Source organism: Vigna unguiculata, chromosome 7 (assembly GCF_004118075.2).
Source record: "Vigna unguiculata cultivar IT97K-499-35 chromosome 7, ASM411807v1, whole genome shotgun sequence".
NCBI classification, from domain to species: domain Eukaryota; kingdom Viridiplantae; phylum Streptophyta; class Magnoliopsida; order Fabales; family Fabaceae; genus Vigna; species Vigna unguiculata.
The window spans coordinates 37,875,990-37,890,800 of record NC_040285.1 but is presented as its reverse complement, the minus strand read 5'-3'; the positions used below and the strand labels follow the sequence as shown (position 1 = coordinate 37,890,800).

At 34.0% G+C, this 14,811-nt stretch overlaps 3 protein-coding genes across 4 annotated transcripts; 1 reads left to right on the top strand and 2 right to left on the bottom strand.

The window, feature by feature from the left end:
• The first annotated feature begins 446 nt into the window (after window positions 1-446).
• LOC114190856 (sec-independent protein translocase protein TATC, chloroplastic) lies at window positions 447-5,764 on the top strand. Of its 2 annotated transcripts, none has more exons than XM_028079910.1 (4): window positions 447-779; window positions 1,450-1,757; window positions 4,689-4,979; window positions 5,366-5,764. In XM_028079910.1, the coding sequence occupies exons 1-4, from the start codon at window positions 536-538 to the stop codon at window positions 5,573-5,575; spliced, it is 1,053 nt and encodes a 350-aa protein (XP_027935711.1). In that variant the 5' UTR covers window positions 447-535; the 3' UTR covers window positions 5,576-5,764. The 2 variants fall into 2 exon arrangements, with proteins under 2 accessions (XP_027935711.1, XP_027935710.1); XM_028079909.1 differs by having other exon boundaries at window positions 449-779; window positions 1,441-1,757.
• Window positions 5,765-5,960: 196 nt separating this feature from the next.
• On the bottom strand, window positions 5,961-8,640 carry LOC114190855. The gene is made up of 4 exons (XM_028079908.1): window positions 8,431-8,640; window positions 8,248-8,341; window positions 7,706-7,915; window positions 5,961-6,844 (listed from the first exon to the last, which is right to left on the bottom strand). The coding sequence occupies exons 1-4, from the start codon at window positions 8,512-8,514 to the stop codon at window positions 6,126-6,128; spliced, it is 1,107 nt and encodes a 368-aa protein (XP_027935709.1). The 5' UTR covers window positions 8,515-8,640; the 3' UTR covers window positions 5,961-6,125.
• Window positions 8,641-11,850: 3,210 nt separating this feature from the next.
• Window positions 11,851-14,545, bottom strand: LOC114191901 (protein DETOXIFICATION 14-like). The gene is made up of 7 exons (XM_028081349.1): window positions 14,208-14,545; window positions 13,440-13,984; window positions 13,250-13,336; window positions 13,054-13,110; window positions 12,731-12,969; window positions 12,421-12,626; window positions 11,851-12,135 (listed from the first exon to the last, which is right to left on the bottom strand). Exons 1-7 carry the CDS (start codon window positions 14,442-14,444, stop codon window positions 12,073-12,075), a joined length of 1,434 nt encoding a protein of 477 aa, XP_027937150.1. The 5' UTR covers window positions 14,445-14,545; the 3' UTR covers window positions 11,851-12,072.
• Window positions 14,546-14,811: the final 266 nt, after the last annotated feature.

The following is a 14,811-nucleotide window of genomic DNA, read 5'->3' as shown; positions in this document are numbered from 1 at the left end:
TTTAAATTAAATTTTAAAAGAATACAACTTGATCAAGAACTCATTTATTTATTCGAGAATAATTATACAAAAAATAAATTTATATTTAAAATTATTTTTTAACAATACTAAAGTTATTTTTATTCAATTATAATTATAAAAAATTATATTTTCCCATTCATTAAAGATGTCTATCCCGAAACAGTTGTGCTAAAGTTTTATTTTCTCGCATAATATCCTTTAGGAGCAAGCAAAAATCCACGAAAAATTACAATGTCTCAAAATAGAAATTCCTGTTACCAATATTTTCCGACAGACATGAATCTAGAAATTATGTTCTGCAACTATGTTTCATTATTTAATTTGTGTTTATAAAAAACTGAAACAATGATTTAAAGAAAATATCTAAACGATAATTTAATTTTCGAAAACTAATTATAAGAGTTTTGTCTTTGTGTGCAGAATTATAAGAGTTAAAATATCAGGCGGCGAGGCCACACACAACGTGAGCGAGCAAGCCAGAATCAAAGCAAATCGTATCCAACAAAATCAAAAGATGTTACGGCTCACCATGGGATTGGTAACCACCACGGTTCCCGCGAACGTCGTTCCTCAGTTCGGGTCGGTCCGAGCATCTATTCGGGTCGGAAACCCATCCGGGTTGAACTTCCCTCTCTCACTGTCACAGAAGAGGAATAGGAGCTATGTTTGCTTGGCTGTGGATGACGACCTCAGACAGGAGCAGCAGGACTTGAGTACAACCGGTATTGGGTTGGGCTCTGCCCTTGAAGAAAGGCCCGGTAAGTACCACTGAATCCCGTTTCATCGAATTCAGTCATTTCAATTTAATGTTATGATTATATCATTCCTTAAATGTTTTTAGAAAAAAATTAACTTTGCTGAATTCAAGTTGTGCTGTTATTTGCGTTCTTATTTGTAGCATATATTAACCTTGTTCATCAACCTGCATATTGTTATATAAATTCATGGTGATTGATCTGGACGACATACAAAAATGTGGGATGACTTAGTTGTATTAAGGTCGCTTTGAATAAACTCACCCACAAACTTATAGTAGAACAGTGTAAGAAAAAATCAATCTTATATGAAATAAAATTAATTTGAACAAATACAGAGTTACAGATTTAGTTTTCTCCTGTGGAAGTAACTTGTGTCATTTATCCTAGTTATGGAGAATTTTATACAAACATGACTTATTATGTCTAATATTGTGTAAGGATGCTACGAAGATAAATTCCAAATATGATTGGTGAATGTTGTTTTTTGTTCATATTATACTATTTAGCTCAACTTATCCTAGGGTGGTTTCTTGAGAACATTGTTAATGCGGGTATATTTGAAATTGTGCTAATTTTTTCCCCGGTTAATTAATGATTATGGTGATATGATTCCTCAAGTGTAGTAGATATGGTCAAGATTCTAAGATCATTCTTATGTCAGAAAACACAGATCTTTTTGAGAGTACATCAGAAGAAGTGCAGGGAAATTTTGAGCAAGATGGTGAACGAAGTGCTATCTATGATTTTCTTTATCCTAGTAAAGAGCTTCTTCCTGATGATAAAGAAATGAGTGTATTTGATCATCTTGAAGAGCTGCGACAGAGAATCTTTGTATCAGTTTTAGCTGTTGGAGCTAGCATTATGGGATGCTTTGCATTTTCAAAAGAATTGATAATGATTCTTGAAGCTCCTGTTAAATCACAGGGTGTAAGATTTCTTCAGCTGGCTCCTGGTGAATTTTTCTTTACATCTTTAAAGGTAAGATATCTTAGGTTACATAAATCTCCGAGATGGTTGTTGCTTCCTTCCTTATCAAATGAGCTGCGATATTTTATTTCCTGGTAGACATTTCATTAAATTAAACAAGTGTTTTATGTTGTTGGTCCTGCTTTATCAGGAATGTACAAAGCAGCCTTAGTTCTTATGTCTGCCTCATAACTAGTTGCCAAATAAGATTAATGGCATAGTATAACTGAAATATCTTTATTCTCGTGCTAATTGTGTTAACTAAGATCTTAACTTAAAATTCAATCCAAATAAGCTGTGATTTAGAAGATCGAGAAGAATGGAAACAGTTTGTTCATTTATACTCCATCACATCAATTGGTAAGATCTCATAGCCACATGGTGCATAGTATTCATGAATGAATGTGATGGACCGATAGCTCAACCCCTCAAGAAGCCCAAGCAGGTGATAATTAAACCTACTGGGCTAAGGATTACTATGGGCTGAAGTGAGTGCTAAAGCAAATATAATAGGTGTTATGGAATCGGTTACTTCCCTAAAAGGGCTAGCTGGGAAGTCCACTTGATAAGTGGATGCCCTTTTTATGATGCAGTCCCTCTAATAGATGACATGAAATGAAATATTCATTCTCTTTTATATTTCCTTTATCTTTTGTCTTGTAGGGTAACCCCTATTCAATCTCCCGTGTTACTGGTTTTGCCAAATTAGTGGAAGAGTAACTTAAGGATGTCAAACCTAAACCCTTGAAATCCCAATACTCTACCTCACAACCACCTTACACCCAAAACTGTCCCCTCAACTTCACAAAACTCTCTTCCTGTCAAAAAGTTAAACACTGTTCGGATGCAAGAAAGAAGGGCCCAAGGCCTCTGCTACTATTGTAATGAAATTTTTTACTAGATAACAAATGTGCTTCAAAAAATTTCCATCTCCTCATGATAGACGATGAGGATCCCATTACCTCATACATACTTGACCAAGGATATTTTCACTCTCTCCTTACTCCAAAAACACCACCATCACTTACCGATACTAATATCACTCTTCCCCATACCCTATCTAGTTGCAATTTTTGTCTCAAGGGCCAACCTCCCCCAAATCTCACATTTAAAGTTAGCATTTTTGTGTAACGTCCTCATTGACACTAGGAGGTCCCACAACATTTTTGCAACCTCTCATTGCCTTCCACCTCCATCTCACGACCAACCCTACTAAACCATTATCAGATATGGTACCACGATGACCACATCACCTGTACATGCTTTTGTTCCCACATCTAACTTGATCACTAAACTCACTCCTTCACCATTCCTTATTACATATTAACTATTTGGGGTGTTAACATTGTTTTGGGTTTTAAATGGTTATCCACCCTTGGCAATATATCTAGGGATGTAAAAGTGAGTCAAACCGACTCGTAGAGGTTGACTCTTCATGGGTTGAGCTAAAAGAGCCAACACAACTCAATCTACTTTTTAGTGAGCCAAAAATTATCTAATATAGATAGACCCACCATGGGTTGATAGGTTTGCTCACCTAAGCATGTATTGTTCCCTCAACATGCTTATATTGTAGTACAATCAATGTAGATTTGCTCAACCCAACTATTTAAAACAGTACAATCAAGGTATTTACCTATTTCAATGAACATTAACCACAATTAAAATCAAAGTGTGAACCAATATAGTTGGGCACAAAAATGAATTAAGCATCCAAACCATTCAAACACTATTGAACAAAATTGTAGTCTTAAAAAAGACCAAAGTCTCAACCTACATAACTAAACATAGTAAACAATGATGATTGAAAAAATGATAAAGGGTTGTTATTGGTGAGTTACAAGTTAACCTACCTCCAACCCAGCTTAAACCTGTTAACTCATAGGTTGAGTAAGTTAGGTTCAGTTTGACTCATATTTAGGAAAGAAAAAAATCCAGCCTAATCGTGTTCAAACCCAAGGTGAGTTGGATTGGGTCATAAGATTAAACCCATTTTAACACCTCAACCAACATTTTCACCCCAAACATCACTTTTACCCATAATCACACACTCATCACTTTGTTGGGCCAACCACCATCTCCAGACTCCGCCACCATCCACCATCTTCCACCAACTATCCTACCTTCTTCATTCTGGCTCCATTTCATCACTTCATTTCATTATGTTTCAATCATTGTTATCAAGCTCTGAAATTGTAAAAGGATAAAAAAGGAGATAAAAGATCATAACTTGACTTGTAAGAGTTATGCATATATGAAAAACTATATTAATAGATAATATAGACAAGAAAAACAACTCATAATACCTTGGCAGAAACTAGTTTGTCCAACAATTTGTTCATTGCAGGGATGGGCATCTCTTTCACGTGACTACGTTCAAAGTGCAATAGGCTGCATGAAAACGCTGTGAACCATCTTTCTTTATCACAAGAAGGTTGCACCCTCAAGATCAGGGTAATGATGGGTTGATAATCCGACCCCTCGAGAAGCCCAAGTGAGTGATAATGAAAACCTATTGGACCAAGGATTACCATGGGCTGAAGTAAGTGTTGAAGCAAATTCAATAGTTGGTATAGAATATTCGAATTTGCTTGTAAGATCTCATTGGCACGTCGTATTCGTGACTGAATGGACAAAATCTACTTTGTGTATTACCACTTAGAATTTGAATTAGGATCTACTTCAACCCCGCAACACTTATAATGTGAGGACTGTAGGAACTTATTAGAACTAGTCTATTATCTGTACTAGGTTTAGTAGTCTATTATCTCATTAGAACCAGTCAAAATCTTATTATCTTTATGCAGTGTTGTGTTATGTTGTGCATTTAACCTGTTTTTGCATACCCATATAAGTTGGGATCAAACCCTGAATAAAGAGATAAAATAAAAGAAGGCAGGAGCTACCTCGATAGTATTAATTTTTTGTCACTCTGAACTGCAGGTATCTGGGTACTGTGGCCTTCTTTTGGGAAGCCCCATCATCCTCTATGAAATCATAGCCTTTATACTTCCAGGACTTACAAAATCCGAAAGAAGATTTCTAGGGCCAATTGTTTTAGGCTCATCAGTTCTTTTCTATGCTGGAATAACTTTCTCCTACTTAGTTCTGACACCTGCGGCTTTAAATTTCTTTGTTAACTACGCTGAAGGTGCTGTTGAATCATTATGGTCCATTGATCAGTACTTTGAATTTGTTCTTGTGCTTATGTTCAGTACAGGCTTATCTTTCCAGGTAAATTTTTTCTTCCTGGTTTCTCTTCCTTTTTTGACACACTAGCTGACACCAACTCTTGACAGTGGTTATTGATATGATTACATTTTTAAAAATGTCTGCTTGGGGTCTATTTGGAGTTATGAACAATGTGGACATTCCAGCAACATGATTCTGTTATGTATTCGAAAGAAAGGCATGCTATGGTTACTAAGATGAAGAATGTTCATAAGATAGTTTTTGCTTGCACTCCATATATAATCAATCATTCCTTTGGATTTTAGTTTTGCATAAATAGTTGTGCGTTTTACCTGTGCTTGATGAAACAAGAACAAGAAGTAATCTTGAACAACATAGGTACCTCCAAACTCTATTAGTTATGGAATCTAAAGGAATTCATATTGCAGGTACCTGTCATACAATTTCTACTGGGACAACTTGGACTGGTGTCCGGGGACCAGATGCTATCCATTTGGAGGTATGTTGTGGTTGGTGCAGTAGTGGCAGCTGCTATAGTTACGCCATCTACCGATCCTCTTACTCAAGTTCTTCTAGCAGCACCTTTATTGGGTCTTTACCTTGGTGGCGCATGGATGGTCAAGCTTACTGGACGATGACCTTAGTCCCCTCTTAATTACGTGCCAGAATTTTCGGTCTGAGTAAGATGTTAATGTACATTCACACCGTAATGTAGTGTATATTTTTACTCGTACCAGAGCATTACTTTTCCTGTATTCCAATTGAATCAAAAACGTACAAGTCTGTCGGGTCATTTTTAAATGAAAAACTTGCTTTTTATTTTCAAATTACACACAAAAGAAAAGTACAATACAACTAAATATGGCTTTTCAAGTTGAATCTCCTCGCCCGTATGTTTAGAGCAATAAAGCTTAATTGTCCGAAGAACGTGCCTATAAGAAGTGAATTATAACAGAAACTGAACTGAACCAGTTAGATTTTGATGGAATTGTAATTGAAATCTTAATACCGAAATTATAATTATATTCAAATGCGGGAGATGCATTCAGCAATTTTATTGATATCTGAGGTCGACCAGCACACTCGTATATATATATATATATAATTGTAAATTCAAAAGATCATTTTCAGAAGTTCTACAACGACAAATTCATTGAACACATTCTAGAACCTGGCTAATGTCAGAGTCTACTTATCGGTTAATGTTATATTTTCCAGTCTGGCTGCTTCATCAGCAATACTAGGATTACTTAGTTCAGATGCAAGCTGTCTCAGCGAACTCCTTAGGCCATTGCATGGCTCCATAAATACATCTGATGAGCCTAAAAGTTGTTCTACCTCCACTTGCACAGTATCAATAATGCTGAGTATTTTCTCCGAACCTGCCTTGATGGCAGGAATCTCTTGCGGGGGGTAAAGACATGCCCCAATCTCATCAATCTGTCGACCAAGTTCTTGACACAATTGCAACAATTTCTCCATCGAATTTACAAAACTGCTATTGTCGCTTGGTTTTTCTACCTTAAGCAAGCCAATGATGGAGTGAATGAGTAGTTTTATAAATGAAAGTGTATCTGAGACCACCTCAATTGCTCTTTCAGCCACTTTCATCTCTTCAGGCGACAAGTCATTCCCTATATCATCTTCACTTGAATTACCATCATGGGGCTCTGGCGCAGCTTCTGGACAACTCTCACCGGAAGTTTTGTCAACTTGATCATTGGATGATGCAGGCTTCAATTCTTTCATCTCACGAAGAACATCCTTCACTGAAACAGCAACCTGCGTCATTCCTCGCCCAATTGCTGTAACATTTGTGGAAGGAGTTTTTTTAAGGGCAGAACATGCTTCCCATACAGGACCAACCAATTGTGGTACTGATAGTTTCTGGTCTTTAGAATGGGTCCCTGTTGGTGTTTCATTAAAAGAGAAAAGTTGTCAACAATCCAAAGGGATTATTACAAAAGAATATGATAATTAGAGACTATTCATTAGAGTATGCTGCGTGCATTCCAAAACCAAAAATATCCTTAATCAATGCGTATTAAAGCAGAAGTATCCTGGGATTTTATTAAATCAAATTTTAATTTTAAACTAGATTGATCAGAGAATAAATTAAGTAACTGAAATACATTCTCTAACACCATACTTGTAAAGGGAGAAAACTCCAAATCACAACAGAACACCATACCTCGTATATATCAAAGAAAATGTTAGGAATACACTATCTAACACACTCTCACTCGTTAAATTTACTGGAAATTAACAATTTGGTCGGTCCCATACCTTATTTAATGAATCTCTCCCCCGACTTTTGTAGTATAGTATCGAATAAATTTGAATCAATAAAAGAGAGTATTAGGGAGTTTGTGTTTCTAGCACTATTCATAAATCGACTTCATAGCTTCCAGATCAACTAATGACATGACACTCAACATCACAAAAAGAAAAACGGCATAAAAAACTTCTGTGGTGAAAACATAGCGTGATAGGACGGACTTAAAAAACATCTCTACCACCAACTAAATATCTTAGCTAGGTCCATCTCTTTCTCTATCACCTAAATCATGAAATGGAATCATCATCAGGTTGCGTGTTTTCTCCTCAGCTCAAGCACAGAATCCATTCTACATGTCTGGCAGAGTGTATAAAAGACATCTAGCTATTAGATTCATTCGACAGTCCAGAATCACAGAGAAAAAGGTGTTATAACTACTGACCAGGGTCACTAATCATCATAGAATAGCATAAATGAATAATCACCATACCATATAAAGAGATTGTTTCCTTCATCAACCTGAAGCTGGAATCAACAACTTGCTTCACGGATGCATGAACAGCAGAAGATAGAGTAGGCCCCGCACCAACTGTACTACCATGGGAAACCAAAAGGAAACCTTGTAGAGTGTTGAAGTATGATGCCATATTTTCCTCAATTGCTTTGGACTCTGGCTGCTCCCCGGTCCAAAGCATTCCCACTGCAGAAAAGCAAGACACAATTACTAACACAATTGAAAAACTAGAAAGAAAATTTATGATATCCGAAGAGTGCAATTCTTAATAAAAAGAAGGCAAAAAAAAAACATTGAAAATCTTTCCCCTTTCATTAATTTAAGAATTGATACAATGTTCAACACAATTCAATTCATGCAATCTCTCTTACCCTGTTCGGAAAACCCTCGTGAGTGATGCAACACTGAAAACTAAATAATGACGGGGAAAGATCTAATTTTGGGAGTGCTAGATAGCAAAATTGAAACAGGGCATTAGAAAGAAACAAAATTTAGAGAGTGAAATAAGAATGGCTGACCTGTGGTTGCTTGTTTAGAAACTTGGTCACCCATTTTCATGACATCGTCCCATGTAACTTTGGTCGCAGAAGACGGCGGTGTTCTATCCAAAACCTAGAAGGGGTGTGAAGAAAGAGATGTTGAGGGATGGTGATAGATAGCAGAGTAGACAAAAACAGAGAGAGGAATGGTGTCGTTATTACCTGGAGGGTTTCGTGGATAGTTGCAAGGTGGGAACCAAGTACTAGATTGAGATGTTCTTTCTCTTTCTTGGATCTTACAGCCATCTTCAGCTCTCGTTCTCTCCCCAACTGCACGCCGCTGCGTTTCAATCTCCAACCAAAGCTTTCTGCCAAATGACAAGGGCGGTGACGGCGTTGGGAACAGTTTGAAGCTGATAACAGGGGTTAATGCCTGCGTGGCACTTCTTTATAAACAATTTGGTTTAATCATGCCTCTGGTCTCCATTTTGAAATCAAAATCTCAAAATGATACCCAAATTTTTAAAAGTATCAAGTTGGTTCCCTTTTTTGTTAAAACATCTCACGTTTACCCTTTCCCTTAATTTAAGATTGATGCCGTTAGATTGTCACGTTTCAGTTCCTCAATTTTTTGAATTTTTTTATCTTTTTTTTTATTTTTTTACTTTTGATTTTTTTTTTTTTTAAAAAATAAAAAAATTTGTCACATGTCAAGCTGTCATCGTGCCACGTGACGATGACAGAGTGATGTGGCAATAATATTACGTCAGGTGTCATTTCCTTAATCTCAATTTGGTCCCTTTATTTTAATTTGTCTCAATTTAGTCCCAATTTTTGTAAAAATTAACAATTTTGTCCCTCTCGAAATTGAAATCAAATTTAATTTTTATATATAAATTATTAGGAATTTAAGTGTGAGTCTAAGTTGGTTATAAATGAGAAAGTAGAGCACTATATAAAAAGAAACTCATTGCCTTAAAGTTTTGGGTTGAGAGTGTTGTCAATACTTGATATGGTTAGGCTAAGGTCTCGTCTGGTGTTGTATATATCACAGTGATACTCTTCCTTAAAAATCTAACATAAATATTTTCTCATATTGATTATATTTAGGTTAAATTATACTTTTGGTCCACATTTTTGTAGCAAAATTTGAATTTGGTCCCTCAATAATGGGATGCCACGTGTCAGTTCTTGAATTTTTTGATTTTGATTTTTATTTTTTTTAAAATTTTTAAAAGAGTAAAAATTTGCCTCGTGTCAAACTGACATTATGCTAGGTAACAATGATAGTGCCACGTGTCACTATTATGCTGTGTGTCATTTTTCTATTCTCAATCTGGTCCAGTATTTTAATTTTTGTCTTAATTTAGTCCTAATTTTTGTAAAAATTGTACAATTTTGTCCCTTTCCAAATTGAAACCAAATTTAATTTCTATATAAATGTGTATAAATATATCTATCAAAATTGATATTTCAAGTAAATATTTTTAACAATATTAAGTTTATTTTAATTTATATTTTACATTAAACTTTATTTAAAATTGTTTTAAAGTTGTTAATAGAAAATAATACTAATAACAAAAAAATTCATAAATTATATTGATATTTTATTACATCAAACCTTAATATTGTTTTTTATTTGAAGTTAGATTTTAAACAATTGTATATTTTTAAAATGTGTAAAATTCAATAATTTTTATACAAATATTTTAGTTGGTATAAAAATAACAATTATATAATTTAAGAAAAATTGAACTAGTTTATCTAACGATCAAAAACAAATAAATTTAAAATTTAAAAATAATTTGAATTAAAATTGAATGTGAAATAAATTTAAATAAATTTAGTTTTATATTAATTTGAATAAAAAATAAAATTTAATAAATATATTGGTATAATTTTTGTTTCGATCAGCTTTTTGCCAAATGACAAAGATAGTGATGGCGTTGGGAACAGTCTGAAGCTGATAATAGAGGTTTATGCCTGCGTGGCACTTCTTTATAAACAATTTTTAATATATAAAGATTTTCTCATATAGATTATATATATTTAATTAGTAGAACGATTTTTTTTTATTAATGTTAGAAATTTTTTCAGTAATAATACTTTTTATTTGTATTTATAGTTTCTTACTTAAACTTAATTATGGGTCAATTGTTTTTTAATATTGATTACTCATCTTATTTATGTTAATTATAAGATTAATCAATTCATTTTGACGTCGTTCGACATGATTTATCAGACAGTGTGACCCATAATTTATATAAAGAATTCGAATGAAATTTTGCGGACAGTCCAATTACGGGTACTGAGGGAACCGTTCAGCTCGAGCGGTTACTGATTGCATGAATAAAGATCTTCTTCAAAATAATCTGACACGAGTCGTAGGCAAATGTTGATCACATCTCTAACACTTTCTTCAAAATAATCTTACACAAACGGTAGGCGAGCGTTGATCACATATTTGGACACCTTCTTTAAAGTAATCTCATAAAATCGATTATAACTCCAATCGATAAATTTTCAACTACACTTGATTTCTTTAAACAAATATAATTTTATTATAAAAAACTTTAATTAATATTAGAAAGGTTTATACAGCAGCACGAAGTATATAACTAAAGAAACATAAAAAACTATTTCTAGCTATTAATATTTTGAAGCTAAACAAATTACAAAATGACTTCATTATCGATTTATATTAAAGCAGTTTATTGAAATGTTGTTTAATTATAATATAAGTCCTTGATTTAACATAAACTTAACGAAATAAATAGTTAATTTTGCCAACTACTTTAAAAAAAATTCAAGAGTTATTTCCAAAAAATAAATTAAACAAAAATTCATTAAAATAATTTTAAATAAAACTTTTTAAAAACGCTAAGAAGTGACAAATAAAAAAACATTCATTACATTTTTTTTTAAAGTAAAATTGTAAACAATGTTAATTTTGTTTTCTGCTAGAAGTCGAAGTGTTTAGTTGGAGGTAGGTGACGAAATCTTAAAATTTATCTATATTTTTTAATTATATTGCGGTGAAGGATAAACAAGGTACCACAATGTTTTGTTTAATTTTGAATAGTCACGTGACAAACCCAACCCAAATTGAAAATTTCAATTTGACTATTCTTTTTTGAGTTACAAAAACCGATGTTAATGGATCTTGGCTCGAAATTTGCTTATGAACTAGTGTAATAGTTATTAATGTATAACCTTAGTTTTACTATATTTATACGCATTTGGTTTCAAATAGCACAATACAAATTCAACTGGTATTCGCACCTAATATTTAATATGGTTTGTTTTTATACGAACCAATAATTAAAATATATCTAAATAATATGTAATATTAAAAGGTATTATGTTTTTTTTTACACGATATAAAACTAAGGACACTGATATTTTAATAACTTTGTCGTACAATTTGAGATATCATTTTCTAAATAATTTTAAAATATAAAATAAAGGAAAAAATAAAAAATAAAAACCATTTAAAACATGTCATCTCAAATTATAAAATTCAATTGTCAAAAAAATCATTTCTCATAAAACTAATATCAATGATTTTAAATTAATATAAAGTAACAAAAATAATTGGCGTACCATAAAAACGAATTCAATTAGTATTTACTTACACTCAGCATAGAAGGAAATAAAAGTGCTGTGAATCCAGCCAAGTACTTTTACTTTTTGGAAATTAGTTACAAAACCTCTTACAAAATTGGGTTAGAAAAAGGTAACAAAATATTGTTACACTCGTCATGTTGTGAAAATATTTTTCCCTACAAACTAAAAGTAACTCAAATTTGATCTTTTCTGCAACCAAAGCTATATGCTTTACCAAATGGATAAGAAACCTTTTGCTTAAACCAACGCATCTTCTACAGAAGAACTTCCCTGAAATATCCTTTCCCTTGCTTTAATTGCCTGCAATCACAGAGATTCCACAAATAAGTACAATTTAGGAAGTACTTAGTGGCACATGTGTGCTCTAAAAGCCAAACTTACAAATGCATGTGAAATCTGAATCTTAATAAGATTGCACGGGTTAAGATAATACTTTTTCTTTGAATATAAGAGATCATTTCTCTGTTTTAAACATCATATTCAGAAAGTTTGGTTTTCTATTTGAGAATACATAACATTGTGAACATGGTGTTTTTGGACCGTGTCAAGTGCAGAGTGACAAGATTTGGGGAAATGGAGGCAAACCTGTTCTTCCCAGTTTGTAAATATTGTTATGAGAGATAGCATAACTGTTTGACAGGTTGCACCAGTCAGTATTCCAATCCACAACCCTTTTCCTGCTAGTGGAAAACAGAAACCCAATATAGCAGCAGGTGGAATTCCAAAAACATAATAGGCTCCAAGGTTTACATATGCTCCTAAGTGCTGCCATCCACATCCTCTAGCAATACCTGCAATGGACAAGTATTACAGAATTATATTTTATGGCACAACTCAGATTCCATTGTACAACAAGAGTGTTTTGTATTGAAAAGTAGTTGAAACAAGAGCCAACCTGACAGGGTACCATGTAAGGAATCCATTATAACAGAAAGACTCAAGAGAGGAGCCATACTCATGACATAATCCGCCACGTCCTGATCATTGGTAAATACATAACCCAAAATATGCCTGCAAGCAAAAATGATTGAGCTCACCAGAATAGCCTCGGAAGTTGCAAGAGTCATGGCAGCATAAACACATACTCGTGCTGACTGTGGACTTCCAGCTCCTAAAGCATTTGAAATTCTAGTGCTGAATAACAACCCAATAGAGAAATCAATCAGAAAGAGAGAAAAAAAATTCTTACTATATACACAGATTAACGTTAATCAAAACCTTGCAGCTGAGCCAATTGATTCTGGGATCGTGTAGATTGTTGTGGTGATGTTTAAGCTGGTCAGAAAATAGTTAACAACAAATCAGCATCACTTCAATGAATCAATTCAATATCTGGCTGCGAGTAACAATTTCAACGCAGATTTTGAGACACACAAAACCATCCATGTCAAGAGGATTAAGACTAGTTGCATACCATATGGATAAGACTGAAGTTTCTAGTTCTGGATTCGGTAGAAGACCAGAAAGCAAGATTAGTAGCTCAAATGACCACCATTCAAGGCTGCAATGATCAAATATGTATGAAACAAACCAAGGGTGAAAGTTTAAGGGCTAATAAAAACACACACAACATAAAAGATCAAATACAAGAGGAAGAACCTTACCAAATCATTCCAGCAGAAGGAATGGCATAGCGAATGAATTCTCCAATCCCATTGAATAGTTCCATTGAAATTGGGACTCGAGTCTTTTCACATTGAGCAGAGAATTTCATATATAATCCAAGTAAAATCACATTCAGCCAGTATGAAGTGCTGATAGCAAATGCTGCTCCAAAGTTACCGAGTCCAGATTTAAAAATCATTAACCAACTGAAAGGCACATGGAAGAGAAGAGTAATGGAGGAACTTATGACAAGGGGACTGATCAGGCTTTGCATCAAAAAGAATCGCACCAAGGTCTGAAGTGCTGCGTAACCAAAGAGAGCAGGGATCATGCACATAGCAAATTTTCCAGCTTCTTGTGAAATCAAAGGGTCTTGGCCAAGTACATTGAGCAGCTTCCCCAAGTACACCCACAAAAGACTCAGAGGAACACAGGATAAAGCAAGCGAGACAATTGCAGTGTAAATTTGAACACCAAATTTTCTGTATTGCTGCGCTCCATATGCTTGCCCACATTGAGTTTCCAGTGCACATGACATTCCAAACTGTTTGACAAAAATCAAAATGCACTTAATTCTCATATCTCACACACAATTCACAACAACTACCACATGCATCCATTTCAATATCCCATGAGAGTTAAAGAAACAACAGCATTCAGAACATAAAAAAAAAAAATAGATAACTTTTTTTAAAAATAAATTCCCCTCCTTTGATAGAAGACTATCTCATATTATAATGGTGTGATAATAGAAACATAAGACTTACGATAACACTGAAGCCAGATACAGCACAGATAGAGATGGCAATGGCTGTGCTGGAGAGAGCAAGCTTACCCAAATGACCAACCATCATCAATGATATTATTTGCAGAAAATACTGTGACAGAGTCACGGTAACCATAGGACCGGCCAAATAACCGACCCTTTTCACCTCTTCAACAAACACATTCCATCTTATTTCACCTGAACCACCATTTTCCTTCTCTAAGAGACCCTTTTCCATATCCTTCCGTGGGTTACACGAAAGTTGTCACCTTGTTGAGACTTTTTATGTGAAAACCTGACTGGTGCAATCGAGGGTTGATTTCTGGTAAAATAAGCTATTGATTTAGGGTACAAAACAGAAGTTTGTTATGTGTAAACAGGTTTATAAACCTTCAAACGTGGTTTATTGGAGCTTATTTTATTTTATTTATGTGCCTCAGTCTCTCTATTATTTTATGTGGCTCGTGCTGTCATTTTTTATCTTGCTCGTGCTGCAATATTATTAGGAAAATTTTGTTGTGACAAATTTTTTTTAACAAACTTAACAAAGTTTCTAAAAATAGAATTAAAGTACATTAAATTTTTATTTTTTAACTAAAATAAAG

Bases quoted from the DNA above. Each gene is read 5' to 3' on its own strand.
- LOC114190856 (XM_028079909.1), top strand. From the start codon at position 536: ATGTTACGGCTCACCATGGGATTGGTAACCACCACGGTTCCCGCGAAC. The intron at 780-1,440 runs GTAAGTACCACT...TTCTTATGTCAG, and splicing joins TGCCCTTGAAGAAAGGCCCG to AAAACACAGATCTTTTTGAG. The intron at 1,758-4,688 runs GTAAGATATCTT...TCTGAACTGCAG, and splicing joins TTTTCTTTACATCTTTAAAG to GTATCTGGGTACTGTGGCCT.
- LOC114190855 (XM_028079908.1), bottom strand. From the start codon at position 8,514: ATGGCTGTAAGATCCAAGAAAGAGAAAGAACATCTCAATCTAGTACTT. The intron at 8,342-8,430 runs GTAATAACGACA...CACCCCTTCTAG, and splicing joins CTATCCACGAAACCCTCCAG to GTTTTGGATAGAACACCGCC. The intron at 7,916-8,247 runs GTCAGCCATTCT...GCTTTTCTGCAG, and splicing joins TTCTAAACAAGCAACCACAG to TGGGAATGCTTTGGACCGGG.
- LOC114191901 (XM_028081349.1), bottom strand. From the start codon at position 14,444: ATGGAAAAGGGTCTCTTAGAGAAGGAAAATGGTGGTTCAGGTGAAATA. The intron at 12,970-13,053 runs GTTTTGATTAAC...GTTGTTATTCAG, and splicing joins TCAATTGGCTCAGCTGCAAG to CACTAGAATTTCAAATGCTT. The intron at 12,136-12,420 runs GTTTGCCTCCAT...CTGTGATTGCAG, and splicing joins TTACAAACTGGGAAGAACAG to GCAATTAAAGCAAGGGAAAG.